The sequence below is a fragment of the Bidens hawaiensis genome, unplaced genomic scaffold (assembly GCF_021521415.1).
Source record: "Bidens hawaiensis isolate Kalapana, Puna unplaced genomic scaffold, B.hawaiensis_p1.1 tig00002477_1, whole genome shotgun sequence".
NCBI classification, from domain to species: Eukaryota; Viridiplantae; Streptophyta; class Magnoliopsida; order Asterales; family Asteraceae; genus Bidens; species Bidens hawaiensis.
In genome coordinates, this window is record NW_027491136.1 from 1471231 (window position 1) to 1487112 (window position 15882).

General features: G+C 32.5%; 1 protein-coding gene across 1 annotated transcript; it reads right to left on the bottom strand.

Moving 5' to 3' along the window:
* Window positions 1-6485: 6485 nt before the first annotated feature.
* On the bottom strand, window positions 6486-8144 carry LOC143619676 (protein NUCLEAR FUSION DEFECTIVE 4-like). Its single transcript, XM_077091553.1, has 2 exons — window positions 7911-8144; window positions 6486-7724 (listed from the first exon to the last, which is right to left on the bottom strand). The coding sequence occupies exons 1-2, from the start codon at window positions 8073-8075 to the stop codon at window positions 6648-6650; spliced, it is 1242 nt and encodes a 413-aa protein (XP_076947668.1). The 5' UTR covers window positions 8076-8144; the 3' UTR covers window positions 6486-6647.
* Between the last annotated feature and the right edge of the window lie 7738 nt (window positions 8145-15882).

Consider the following 15882-nt stretch of genomic DNA (forward strand, 5'->3'; position numbering starts at 1 on the left):
CAAATTGTTAACTCAGTCTAAATTCAATGTTAACCTATGGGTGTTACTGTCATTTTACATATTTATTTACATTATTGTTATTATGTGTTTGTTTGATGACATATATAACATTTCACGATTCTTATGTTTGAATAAAATATATTATCCGTTTGTTTATTCATCTTTATTTTTAGTCATTTAAGGGGTTTAGCTCAGTGTAATAATAATAACAATGTAAACAAATATGTAAAAGGACAGTAACACCCCCGAGTTAATGTTAAATTTAGACCGAGTTAACAAATTGGACGAAATTGGCAACAGTTAGGAAACATCGAGGGCCTAATTGCGAAAAAAAATATTTTTGGACGAAATTAGCAAATGTGACCAAACTTTAGGGACGATTTTGACAATGTACTCATGTAATGAATAAAGAGTGAAAAGAAATGTCTACCCCTGAGTTAACGATTCAATTTAACGGAGTTAGTGATTTTGATGTAATAGGCAAGAATTGGGAACGTTGAGGGTCCATATACAAAAAATAAACTTTTTGGACTTAATTCGTATTATTTACCAAACCACAATGACGAAAATGGCGTTTTACTCCACAAAGAAAGACAAAACCTTGTGATTCATGTTACCAATTTGTCTTCGATTTTCATATCATTTTCATTATCTACTTTTATTATTTTTTTTCCAATAAAAGGAGTTTAATACGAAAAATAAAAATGAGAAAAACACCTTTACATACATATCCAAAAAATACGCTTAAAAATTCTAGACGGCTTCATGTTGTCTACAAGACATCATGATTTTAGATGAGTGCATGATAAAATCTTCAAAAGAAATATAATTGGAAGAGTAAAGTGTTATTTTCGTCCTTATGATTTGACAAATAATGCGAATTTAGTTCAAAAAGTTTATTTTTTGTATATGGACCCTCCACGTTTCCTAATTCTTGCCAATTACATCCAAATTACTAACTCCGTTAAATTGAATCGTTAACTCAAAGGTAGACATGTCTTTTCACTCTTTCTTTATTACATGAGTACAGTGCCAAAATCGTCCCTGAAGTTTGGTCACATTTACTAATTTCGTCCAAAAATATTTTTTTTGCAATTATACCCTCAGTGTTTCCCAACTGTTGCCAATTTCGTCCAATTTGTTAACTCGGTCTAAATTTAACGCTAACTTAGGGATGTTACTGTCATTTTACATATTTGTTTACATTGTTATTATTATTACGCTGAGCTAAACCCCTTATATGACTACAAATAAAGAAGAATAAATAAACGGATAATATATTGGATTCAAACATAGGAATCGTGAAATGTTATATATGTCATCAAGCAAACACATAATAACAATAATGTAAACAAACATGTAAAGGGACAGTAATACCCATAAGTTAACGTTGAATTTAGACCGAGTTAACAATTTGGACGAATTGGCAACAATTGGGAAAAATCGAGAGTCTACTTGCGAAAAAAATATATTTTTGGACGAAATTCGCAAATATGACCAATCCTTAGGGACGATTTTGGCATTTTACTCATATAATAAAGAAATAGTAAAAAGACATGTCTAACCCTAACCTAACGATTAAATTTAACGAGATTAGTGATTTGGATGTTATTGGCAAGAATTGAGAAACGTGGAGGGTCCATATGCAAAAAATAAACTTTTTGGACTAAATTCGCATTATTTGCCAAACCACAAGGAGAAAAATTTTACTTTAATTAGAAATATGGATGGCTTCATATTGCCATTTTTTTTTCTTGTTCTTTTTTTTATATAAAATTTGGCATTTCAAAAAAAAAAAAAAAGAAGCAGAAGAAATTAGAATAATAGCTTCCAAGTCTCTAAAGTCCGAACTAACTAAAGTCTAAACCCTTTTACTACTTTGGGCTTAATGGGTAGAAAGCCCATTGTCATCGTAAAATAGCTCCTATTATTTTTTGTTTTAGCCAAGCCCAACTAGAGGTGCACAAATCGGGTTTTTGAAAAACATGGGTTTGAGTATGAAACCAAGTATTGGAAAATTGGGTATTGGTAATACCCGGTTCGGGTCCGGGTATTGTCTCTAAAAACCATACCCTATGTATCAGGTTCGGGTCAGGTATAGAACCGTGTATTCTAAAACCGGGTATTTGAATACCCTATTTCCGGGTATTGAAAAAACCCTATTTTTGGGATTTTTTTGGGGCTTTTTCAGGGTTTTGTCGGGTATAGATTGAATTTTTTTAAGGGGTTACAATTTTTAGGGGTACTTTTGGATATTTGTCAGGTATTTTTCGGGTATAGATCGGGTATTTGAAAAACCTGGTTTCGGGTATTACCGGGTATAAATAGGCCCAGTTTCAGGTACGAGTTTTGGTACCAAAATGCATACCCTATCCGTACCTTACGGGTAGGGTCAGGTACAGGTTCGGGTAATAAAAACCCGGGTATTAGAAAAACCGGTTCCGGGTATTTTTTTCAGGTCCGGTTCCGGGTTCGGGTTTTTTGTGCACCTCTAAGCCCAGCCTACAAGAACTGCTATAGCCTATAGCATATTAGGATATGACTACTAGGAGAGGTGGGTAAATAAACTGATTAACCAAAGCGACCCAAAAACTGAATCGAAACCTAACCGGTTTGAAACCGATTATGTAGAAACCGGTTTGGAACCGATTGAAATCGTAGGTTCGGATCCGGTTTGTAATTTTCTCCACCAAAACCGGTTCCAAACCGGTTAACTGAACTGAAACCGGCTAAACTCGGGCAAAACCCGAACCGAAACCGATCGTACCATGGTAAGAAACCGGTTTCAATCCGAACTGTCACACCCCGTTAAACGATTTGCGGAAGCGTAAAACGGAAATGTAACAGACACCTCGGGTATCAACCACATTGTTTATAAAGAACAATACAAACTAGTTTACAATATTTTACATCGATCTAACTTTGTTTACAACTAGGTGATACAAACTAAATCAAGTCCGTTAAGCGACTTTAATTCTTACTAGCACAGTTGCATCAATTCACCCATGATTGATCGCAAGTCAAACACGTAGCACATTGACTTTCTTGTCCAGGTCTGGTATACCTGAAAAACATGTTAAAACGGGTCAACTACAAATAGTTGGTGAGTTTCAAGAAATTAGTTGCGCGTACAACAATCATAGTTTGTAAATACGCAAGTATGTATATATGTACGTTCACAAGTACGTTTGTTTGTATGTTTATGATGTAATTATGCTAAGCTATAGTGAAGCCTTGACTGTCTGTTCGTGTTGCATGCATCCATTTCCCACGCTCAATCAACCACTGTGGCAGTGTGGCCATCTTTCCGCCCACAGCATGCCCAGAGTAGCTATGTCTAACACCACATAGCGTGTTTGTATAATTATGGTCATGTGCAAACGGTGTATGTCTCGGCAAACCGTGCCGGCTCCGTTTGGGTTTCTCAAACCAATAGTACTGTTCACATGCCACTGACTCGAAGTTAATCACTGTGTTCGTGGGTGCTTTTGTGTGTTAGAACTTGGATAATTCCCATCATCAAACAATTCATAGTGTACAGATATGTATCAACATGTTTTTCACCCCGATATTTCGTAAAAACAGTTTAAAAATGGGGTCATGAAACTCACTGTTTAATCAGGATTCGGTACAGCGTCGGCTCGTAGTTCATTTGACTCGTATCACTAGTTCCTATAATAAATATTATAATATTAATATTTTAATATTATTACAATCATTATACTAAACTGGGCTGTATATCTAATCTGGGCATAGCTGTTACGCCCAGAAAGTGTCAATAGGCTTAGATTGTGATGTTGTTTAATGTCTAATACTTAAAATCGAACTTGGCTCAGTTTCCCCGTTTTCCCAGCTAGGCCAAGTTGTTTGTTTATACGTTCAGAAAACAGTTATGGGGATATAAGTTTGGGTAAATGTGTTGGTCGATAAAATGATTAAGTTATAAAAAAAGATCACATATTAGGGTTTTGGATTCGTTACGGGGCTTGTTTCCGTTTATTCAGTTTGATTTGAGAAAAAAAAATGCGCACAATCTATCCAAATTATCAAGATTTCTCATAAAAAAATTTGTTTTTACTTAACTAATCTAAAAATATAATTTCTTATCACTTTTGAGGTTCTGATATTCCAACTGGTTCGTTAATCACGAACTCGTCGGTTTTTACCAAAATTGAATTTGTTTAATCTTTAAATTAGCATAATTAATTATATTTTAATCAAATTATGAAAATTTAACCACTTATCAATTAAAATATGTAGATTTTTATAAAAATATTTATAGAATTATTTAATAATTTATTAATTTATAAAAAATCATTTTATCTGCTTTATTTAGCCCGAAAATCATCCGTTTATACCAAATGATTTTCAAAAAATCCATTAAAATTTCTGAGTGACCAAAATATGTCCCAAAACAACCTGGAAAAATCCCAAACTCTAACAATCTTGCCAATTATTATTTACGATCCAAAAACGACTATGAAAATTCAAATAAACATGAATGAACAAAACCTACTTAGGCTTTTCCAAATGCTCCCAAATTTCATATGTGATCATAATATACTAAATCCGAGTTCCCCGAAAAATTTCATAATTGTTGAAGCATTTTAATTATTTTTCCCAAATAAACGTCCCAATTCGGTAATAAATTCGCCAAATATTCTCGAATGGTCGAAAAATTACCAAATTTGAACAGGGACTTAATGATATGGTCCCTGATGTCCCTGAAAAATTTAATGACCTAAAAATATGCACGTCATAACCTTAACCTAAACAGCCCGTAATCGAGTGATTCGGTATTACCTTAGCGGTTTTGGTTCGTTTTCGCCCTTCTAATCAAGTTTTCAGGTTCTTGTGCTTCCATGAAAGCTAGATACAGGTCCTATATCACAAAACAAGCAAGTTTCATCAACATGACAGCCTCTTAACTTAGGGTTTCGGCTAGGGTATTAAACCGAACTTTTGAACCGTAAAAACGCCGTTTAAACCCTATAATCCGTTTTATGGCCAAAAAACTATAAAACAAGGTTCCTAACCATGTGTATGATCAAAACATGTTTATGGGCCATTGTTTTGATTTTTTTCATGGTTAGGAATGATTTTTGGTAATCAAACTATGTTTATATGATATTAAACATGTTAAAAATTGATTAAGATGAGATTAATACTTTAAGTTTTTGTTGAAAGTATGAAAGAACAGCTGAGGTAGCTAGTTATCTTCTAGAAATTATTGTTAAAAATATCTAATGTTGCTTAAATATAAAGAAACATGAACAAAAATATTCTAAGGGGGTGCAAGCCGGAATTTATTGGGCCTCCCCCTTGGCCCAATTTTGTCACATTTTCTAGATTTGCGTGCCCGGGCGTGAAATGGTGAGTCCAAATTTATTTCGGGTTCGGTTTTTGGCGCGAAAAATATATCGGGTACGGTAAGAAGTACGAAAACAATCGTTTTTTGGCTATTTTTGTATAAATTTATAAAAATATACTATTTGTTATCGAAAATATTTTCACGAATCGCTTAAAACATTCACACTAACTGTTTTGTAAATCTTTTTCGGCTTAACGGATGATACAATGCTTGGTTTATAACTATCTTTCGCGTTTAAATCTATAGCGGGTAGTTAAAAGAGCATGTTTTCGTTTAACTGGTTTGCTATCGAACTAAGACCATAATATTAATGTGCTAGCTTATATTAATCGTATATCACTTATAGATGCGCCCCCCCCCCCTTGAGATATCCGGGTCATAACCAGACCCGTTTGGTTAAAACATTCACACTAACTGTTTTGTAAATCTTTTTCGGCTTAACGGATGATACAATGCTTGGTTTATAACTATCTTTCGCGTTTAAATCTATAGCGGGTAGTTAAAAGAGCATGTTTTCGTTTAACTGGTTTGCTATCGAACTAAGACCATAATATTAATATGCTAGCTTATATTAATCGTATATCACTTATAGATGCGCCCCCCCCCCCCCCTTGAGATATCTGGGTCATAACCAGACCCGTTCGGTTAATCGTTCGTTCGTTACGTAATAAGCGTTTAATTGCTTAACCGGTAAATACGTACTGAGGTGTACCTGGTTTTGTCTCAAATGTCACACGAACCGAAACCGATCATAAACCAGTTTTGACTTTTGTTGAACAAACCAAACCGGTTTTAACCCAAACCGGCTTTGAGTTTTAAACCGGCTGTGCACCTCTACTAGCATAATTGAAAAGGAAATACTATTTTTTATTTAAATTTATAATAAATTAACTATTTTTATCACGTTTTCTTTCTATTTTTATAAAAGTGAAACATGGAATTATTGTATTGAGGTCACTTTTGATGGGCACCGAGTTTGTTAAGAGTCGCTTTCAAGAGATTCGGAGACAAATTAGGTTAAAACATTTTGATTGTTGTTACAAAATAACATAAGCCCAAATATTTCATAAAACAAACTAAATCTTGTATATAGTTCAAATGCCTTATTCCCTAGAAAACAAAAATAATCATTTTCCGTACCGTGACATCAAACTTTAACATCATGCACATTTTGATTGAGCATGACTCCATTATAAAACATTGGTTATCAACCTATCATATAGATCAACAACATGCAATTGAATCTTATGCAAGATCTCATTCTAAGTTCTAACTTCTAACGACCCTGCAACGGCTTCAACCGTCTTTGAAGAACCAAATTATAAAACCCCCTCGTTTGAAGAAACAACACCAACGAAACAACCACACCGAACCCACAAACCGCCGAAAATATAAAATACGAAACCATGAAACACCGAAGCCCATGACACAACCCACCTCCAGCCTGTGCTTCCTTATCATATATTTTACCAATCACTTGCACCGAAAGAATATACGAACCAATCGGGTTAGCCGCAGCAATGGTATTAAAAATAGTCCCCATATGTTTCACCCCGAATATCTCCGAACTAATTGTAGGCATCAAAGACCATTGTGACCCATAACAAATACCCACAATAACCGAACCAATGTACAAATTCCCACTTAAACCAATGATCAAATGACCCACAACCATACCAAACTGTGTTAAGGATATAAACAATGGGCGCCCGGCCCCAAATCGATGTAGAAATATATCCGACACGAACCCACCACCAAACCGGCCAAGAAAGTTCCATATACTCCATAACGAAACCATTGCATTGATCTCAACCGTCGAGTAGTCAAGCGACTCGCCAATTTGAGTTATATTATTAATTGTAGCTAACCCTGACCCCAATGCACAAACCATGGCTAGAAACAACAACCAAAAGTCAATTGTGCCCATTGCTTGTATTAGATTCATTTCAACGTCCTGAGTCTCGGAAATTATGATCAATGGATCCGTGGCAGGGGATGGTGGTCGCATTAGTTTGTTTTCTTGAGCTATGTGGGCTACTTGAAGAGGTGATAATGCCATGATCAAAAGAATTGTTGTTGTCACAATGTGAGCCCATAACGGGAAAGTGAATATGTTTTGTAATATTATTATTATCATCAAGTATCCTGCGATGGTGACCGCGATCAATGAGAAGCGATTCAAATGCGGTTTATCATTGCTCGTGTTCGAAGGGTTTGATTGTACTAGTGACATGAGTGCCAATGACACGAGTGTTGGAAACACAGCAAGCATTAATATGAAGGTGGTTGGTTTACCGTCAAATAGCGTGTGATAAATTTGAATAAGTATTGCTCCGCTTAGCCCCAAAAATCCCTAAAATTAATTTTACGTGTTATCGCTGTCATTATATTTAATTAAAAAGTTGTGTTTACATCGAAAGGCAACAAGTTGCGTGGCCAGCCGTTTTTAAAATCAATGTTACTATTCATGACACCTTAATAACAAAATTTTATCATATTATAGTAATAAACAATGAATTGGCTTAAAAGAATTAATTACCTTCATAATGCCAACGCTGGTCCCACTATAATCCGGAAAATTACGAACCGCAACGACGACGTTTGCAGTATTAAAGAACGTCTGAGCGTGTGCGGCCATGAACATGAAGAGGCACATGAGCAGCATGTGAGGCCGGTTTATGAATCCGGTGACGGACAACCACATCAGAAAATAACCGGCGAAGCATTGACCCGCTCCGGCCACGTAGACCGACTAAAGGCCTGATCCGAGAGGAGATGAACGGTTATCGATAACGGCGGCGTAGAGAAGACCGGATAAAACTCCGATGTTGGCGCCGATGTCCTTGAAGACGGAGACGGTGTCGAGAGTGGATTGATCGTAGCGTTGACTGGATTTGAGAGCGGCGGAGTATATTCCGAAGGTGTAGGAGGCGCCGGAGCTGCACTGGATCCATATGCTGGCCACCGTAGATAACCACTTGCTGCGTTCCATCAATGATGACCGAGAATATTGTGGTTGGGACCTTTATTCGATAATTGATATAATAATATTTTAGTAAAATAATTTACGTAAACTGGACTGCTGGAGTATTATATAAGTGAAAATTTTTACTATTTAACTATAGTATTAAAGGATATCTATTGCCTCCGTCGCACTCAACTAATCCTTTTTATAGGATGTTGAATGCATAAATTTCGTTATTGATGAAAATCAATTTTACTGTCTTGTTTGTAAAATGTTGTGGCTTATCAGTTAAAATAAGATGATTTGATATTAATATTCTCTTTAATAAATTTAGATTTATAACCTTCCATTCTAATTTCTTTTTCTAAAATTCAAATACATATTATTCTTAATAATTTATGTATTTCAGGAAATATATAATTACTCTTTCACTAATATTTATTATGTAATATTTTATAATTTATAATAAATTATAATGTACATTATATAATTCATATTTGTATATTTGATGTTTTTATATTTTTTACTCCTACATATATAAAGTAACAACCATGGATTGAAGATAGTTTAACCAACTAATAACTAATTTCATTTTAGGCCTTACATAAAGATAATATATAATAGTGAGCTATTTCAATATTAAATAAATTACTTTCATTTCTATATAGGATATTGTATACCAGTTTTAGAAGTAAAAAGAATATAATTGCATAATCTGTTCCTTAAGTTTTTTGTTACAAACAGGCGTTATGTAAGGATGTATATTTATATATTTAAGTTATGTATCACTGTCATGGAACGAAGGAAAAGATCAAGGGTTGGGATAAGCGAAAGGAGATACGTATTAAATTGTTGTTGATCACTAAAAAGGCATTTATTTAAGTTAATATAAAAATATTTATTTTGTTGGTGTCGACTTAGAATGGATTGATGAAGGTGGCGTTGATCTTATCTGTCCACCGGACATGCTTGTATTACACTTGAGTTAGAATATATGATCTAACAATTTACGTCTTATCCTTTTCAACTTACGTGCGTTCGTTAGTAGTATATGAAATTTCATTATTATATTTTTATGTATATTTATAGTATGATACATTTGTATTAGGAAAATGTATAAAAACATGTAATAAAATTTCACTTGTGTGGACCTTACAGGAGTGTCTTCTCTTGTCGGGCTCAGGGACCGCGGATTTGTTGTGGGTCAGGTTGCGTTGAAGGCCGAATCGGGCAAAGTTGTCAAACACAATAAGGCCTGTTTAGAAAATCAACATGTGTTTCTCCCTTTTGCTTTTGATACATTTGGGTTTCTGGCCTCGGAGGCTGTGAATTTTCTAAACAGAGTTCAGCGTGTTGTACATAGTACTTTTTTGTCTCATACGACTCAACGCTTTGTTTTTAGTAGAATTGGTTTTGCTATTCAGAAGGAGGTTGCGACGCAGCTTGTTGCCCGTTTGCCTGCCACTTTATTGTAATCGTTTCGATTTTAATAAGAATGATATTATTATTATTATTTCTAAAAAAAATAACGTTAGTAAATTAGCATAATTAAGATTGAAATGACTACTAATTTTTACCAAAAAATGTTTAGGAAATTAACCAACACAATTTTCTTTGGTGACCTTGTCCTACTTTCTAGCTTGAAATCAATTTTATTGTATCATGCGTGTACATATAATAAAAACATATATTATTATTATTATTATTATTATTATTATTACTAGTATTATTTAATTGACTTAACTTTAATATTATGAAACTGGTGACATTTTCTGGTGTTACGTAGCGGGTATTTGTATGTGCTAGTTCTGTTTGTTTTGTTACATGTACGATACAAGCACTCGGTATAGCAATTGAAAGAGAAAAACGCAAAGTTAAACTCGTGATATACCCAATAAGATATCGACACGTGTTTTACATGGATCGAAAACCGTAAAACGAATATTGGAACCTGTTTCAATGATACTTGTACCAGTACCGGTACGTGCATCATTCGGTTATTGGTTCGGTTTGTCATCACATCAGTCCGGTAATGACACCCAATATAATTTCAATATTAAAAAAATGTTATTTCAAATATCACTCTGTTTTAATGAAAGTTGTAACAAAACTTCAAGAAAAAAGAATAACTCATAATAGTGTATTTACTTTTTTAAAAAGGTTACAAGCATAGGTTATTAAAGAAAATGTCAAATTAATACATACAAAAAGATAAAAGTGAAAAGGTAAAATCCACATGATTCAAAGAAAATGTGAAATTGTAAAATATATGGGAAACAAAAGCACCTCCTGGGTAATGAAGCTCAACATACATAAGCTTACAAATTACAAACTATGCTACAAGCATTTGTTTGCTTATCTTCAAAGTTCAAACAATAAAAAGCATTGGAAAATAAAATTAAAAATATCAATATTGTTGAAACCGATATAGAATTTTAATATGTGTTGTAAACTTATAAGTTATAATGTATATCTTAAATCTTAAATATATATAAATTACACTCTTAAAATCTCTCTGGTTGCTTCATAACTTTTCTCAAGCCATCAGATTGTTATCAGATTGTTTTATTTGTAAATGAAGATTTATCATACATTTGACCCGAATTTATGGGCATGATCTCACCAAATCCAGATAGCCCTTAAACGGGTTGTAACATCTCATTAAATTAAATATTAATCTCACCAAACCAAATATATGATATGAAAATCCTATAAAATAGGAATATACTAAATATTAATATCTGTTTTTTTTTAATTTTAAAGATAGTGTTTATAATTAAAAAACAATTTTATAGTAAAAAATAAGCGGCTCATAGATCTCATCAAACCCAGATAGTTTTTAAGCAAAGATATAACATCTTATTTATTTGTGAAACACTTTCATCATCAATCCCTAATATATTATTAACTTTCTTACAATAAATAAAATTAATTAAAATGCATAAAATATATGAATATCATAAGAAATAACCTAAAACAATCCCGCAATACAGGGAATAAAAACCGGTAGTATATACTTTGGTTCTTAACACACTTAATTACCAGTCATACACAACCTTCTGAATTTTGATTAGTTTTTCATTTTCATGATCATTATTTTCATTACCTAATTTTTTATTGATTATTTTCATTGCCTAATTTTTTATTGGTTACGACAAACAAAGTTTAATACGAAAAACAAAGCTACAAGAATAAGCAAAAGCTAATGCTGGAGGTCACCGCTACCAGCTATTATTATCCAAATACAATTTGCATCAAACAATCTTTTGAACTTAAAATAAAGGATTATTTTAATTAAGTTTTGAAATTGTTTCAATTAGGCTACTTATAAAATATTTTGATTCAATCAAGTAACTAAAGTTTTTTTTTTTTCAATTGTATATATTTTACCTGGATAACAAGTTGTCTAGGTTTTTCTTTAATTTTTAAATAGTTTGTCATTACAAAATATTTTTTTTTAATTAAAAAAATTAGTACAAATTGAGAAAAATAATTTTTAAATTGCAAAAAAAAAATCTGAAAAATTACAAAAAAAAGGGGAGGGGGTAGTAAGAAATCACCCTTTTTAAGTTATGATTTTTTAATAAGAAACCATCATTTTTTTTAGAAAAAATTCAAAAATACAGTTAGGTGATATTAAAATATTTAATAGTAGAATTATTAATTGCTTCCATACAAAAAAAAGAAACATGTTAATTATATTGTAATTTTTCACAATTTTTTAGATTTTTTTTTTGCAGTTTTCTAGATTTTTTTTTGTTTTTTTGCTATTTTTAGCAATTTAAATTATTTTTCTCAATTATTACTAATTTTTTTAATTTTTAAAAAATATTGTGCATTGCCAAACTATTTTAAAAAACAACCTAGGCAGCCTCCTATATATGTGAAATATCTAGGATTAAAAAACAAAGTACACTTTAATGACCTGATTAATTTAAAATATTTTATAAGTGAGATGATTGGAACAATTTTAAAACTTGGTTACTATTCTACAGAGTAATCCCTAAAATAAACGCATATATTCTCTAAACATACTTTTAAATCAATATACTTTCGTCTATCACGGGTTTTAACCAGCCACTTAATTGAACGACATTTTTTCAACACTTTGATATCACTTGGCCAAAAATTCTTTAACGTCACCACTTTAAACTAAAATGACTTTAAGATGAACTAATCTGTAAGTCGATAACCAATTTAATTATTCAAATTTGATAATGAAGCCAAGAGTTAGCGCATATAAATATTAAGTACTGAATGCTATTTAGTTATTGTATGATTGTATGAATATCGTTCATAAATTTATAATATAAACACTTTAAATTAAAATTACAATACATAAATGAAAGAAATCAGTAAATTATAGTTGATTACAAACTAAACAAAATAAATAAATGAGTTGAAGATGGGATGGTAGCCGAAATTCATGTTTAACACGTGTCCTTTAAAATAGATTACAAATCTCACAAGAGAATATTTTTGTTTCCTATAATACAACCGAAGTAGTGTGCACTATCGGTGATATTAGCACCCAAATTATACTTGAAAACTATTTGCATCAGGAAGATCAAGAAAAGATTGCAAAAAGGTGTAAGGATGCTTATAATTCTCCGGTGTGTTTTTCAACTAAGGCTCACCTTAGCATTTATAATGAAATAAAATCAAAAAAATAAATTTAGGCATTAAACGAAAAACAACTTACCTTAAAAGTCTTTAGTGCAATCTATTTGGTTTAAAGTTTAAACTATCGATCATATGTTTCAACTCAGCGCTAGTAAACTAGGAACTCGCTAATGATGCAGGCGCACTTGAGCGATAGCCATTGAGGAGCTTAGCAATGATCCACTCTCAATGGGGCGTTCAATATCCAACCATAGAACCAGGTCGGTAGTGACTTTGGTAGCCCACCACCGAACCAAGTTGGTAGTGACTTTGGTAGACCACCTATGAACCAGATCGATAGTGTCGTGCGATAAGAGGCCCAGGCTGGTAGTGGCTTTGCATTAGGCATTAAAATAGTACCGACTCTCAAAGTATCACATTAAGTCGATCGCTAAGTGCTAGTGTAACATCCAACACTTCTCATCATCAATATTGTTCACTTTACCCACGAAGGACTTATGGATTTGTTTTTGGTTGACTAGGCGAATACTTTCCAAGAGGTCACTTATCATGACGCCAGTCCCAACTGAGCATGCTTAAATGTGGAGCTATTCTCTTGTCTACTAGCATTAAGCTCAAAGCGCGTTAGTGATTTAAAAGACGGGGCATCTTACTACTCTAATAAAAGAGTACCATATTTTGCCACTTGTCATGCTCTCATGACTCCCTCTTTTTCTAACCCATATCCTAGATAAATCAATTTAATTTAATTGTGTATTTAATATATTAGCAATTATATTGTATTAACTTTTAAGATTGTAACTTGTATGTATCGAATTTGACTTAATAACTGTGCAAAAGTCAAAGCAATACTGACGACTAAAAATGTTGATCTTTTAAAATAAAGTTTATCTGTTTTAATTATTATCTAGATTCGTTCTGCTTGGAATTTTTTCTATGGGGATTTAACTTTTTGGAACTTTTTCTATTCAATTATTTTTCACTAATGCTTGGATTTCAACTTTCATTTTCAAAAGGAATGATCTTTTATTTTCGTCAATAGCTTATTATTATTATCCTATCCTTGGTTTGCTAATCGCCTAAAAGAATGGTGAACCAACACTTTTTCAATTGATATTTTAAACTTTCCATAGCCAATCAACATTTTTTAATGAAGAATTATTTCCAATTTCAAATCAATTGATATTTTGATTTGTTTAATCTTACTTAAATTTGTTTGTTTAATTCATTCAACAGCATCAAGAATTTGACTCCAGTACTGTTGGTGCGTACATTGATACATTTAGTGTAAATGTATGCCACTTTTCATTTTAAGTTATTTTCCTTTATTATACAACAATAAATTATTAAACAACATTTGCTATTTACCGCTTCTTTTTTAAAATAGTAGCTGACACATTTGTTACTAGAGGTGCGCAAACCGGTTTTCGGTTTAAACCCGAGCAATAAAGAAGTTTTGACAGATTGTATATATCATCATCTTTTTTTATAACCTTGAGAAACTGTCAACCAAAGCATTACCAAGAATCTTTTACTTACCAAATGCTACCAATAGATTTGGGTCCTCATGTACGTCAACTAACACTTACGTCAACTGATATTATCCGATCAGTGTTGGTATCTATGTATTGATACTGCCATTACGGCTATAACTAATTACCATATATTGATTTCCAATTGATATTTCCTATTTTCCTTTACAATAAATTGATTTCCAAATTTCAATCGGGTATTACATGGAATGGTTAATGAGCTATAAATGGATATAATATGTGAGCTATAAATTAGTTTTTAAGATGACGTACATAAACAGACGGGTTTTAAACCGGGTTAAACCTGTTTTTGACTAACCGGTTCCAAAATATCTTTCTTATTGTAACATAAGCAATTGTTAATATCATTATTATAATTACAATCATATTTTCCTTTACAATAAATTGATTTTTCAGTGGGGCATTACATGGAATGGTTAATGAGCTATAAATGGATATGATATGTGAGCTATAAATTAGTTTTGAGCTACAAATGGGTTTTAAACCGGATGAAACCTGTTTTTGTCTAACCGGTTCCAAAATATCGGGTTCAAACCGGTTTTAGCTAAAAAAAACTCCAAACCGGTCCTAACCCGATGGTTTATAACTACAAACCGGTTTTTGTAATATCGGGTTCAAACCAGTGTTCCTGTTATGCTCCTTAGAAATCTTAACCAGAAAGAAGCTTATGTAACGGTTCTTGACTACAAATTATATATTTAGGTACTCGTATAGTTGAAGCAAAAATTATTTCAGGATCTAACATTGGACATAGAGTTTTGATCCATAGATCACCACTGAATCCAACAGACAACAAAATAGCATATAAGTTTTAAAGACTACAGTTTCCCCTTGCAGTATGTTTTGCGATGACCATAAACAAAAGCTAAGGTCAATTATTATCTAGGGTTGGTTTGTACTTGAAATAACCCGTGTTCTCACATAGATAGCTATATGTCGCATTGTCAAGAGTTACAAGCAGGTGTGGGCTAAAGATTCTGATTCTTGATAAACAAGGTAATCCGACCAATACAACCACAAATGTAGTGTACAAGGAAATTTTTTCTTATTTATAAAATAGTTGCGTAATGTTTGTTTTGTAATTCCTCTAATTTTAATGCAATTTGTAATTGTATTAATAATATATGATAATTGTGTTATGTGTTATTGATTGTATTTTGCTTAATGTTTAAATATTATAATTTTTATTAATCCCCGTATAATACACGGTCTCAAACTAATTCCATATGAATTAAGAATATCTTCTGTTTAGGTTCGATGTAAGATTTCCCTAGAATGTTATAATTGTATTTGCCTTAAATGAAACTTAAAACAAGAAAACCTCCCACTTATATACCACTCTAAAGTTAGTCTCCCCTTCAATATGGGAT

Bases quoted from the DNA above. Each gene is read 5' to 3' on its own strand.
- LOC143619676 (XM_077091553.1), bottom strand. From the start codon at position 8,075: ATGTGGTTGTCCGTCACCGGATTCATAAACCGGCCTCACATGCTGCTC. The intron at 7,725-7,910 runs GTAATTAATTCT...AATTAATTTTAG, and splicing joins CCAGCGTTGGCATTATGAAG to GGATTTTTGGGGCTAAGCGG.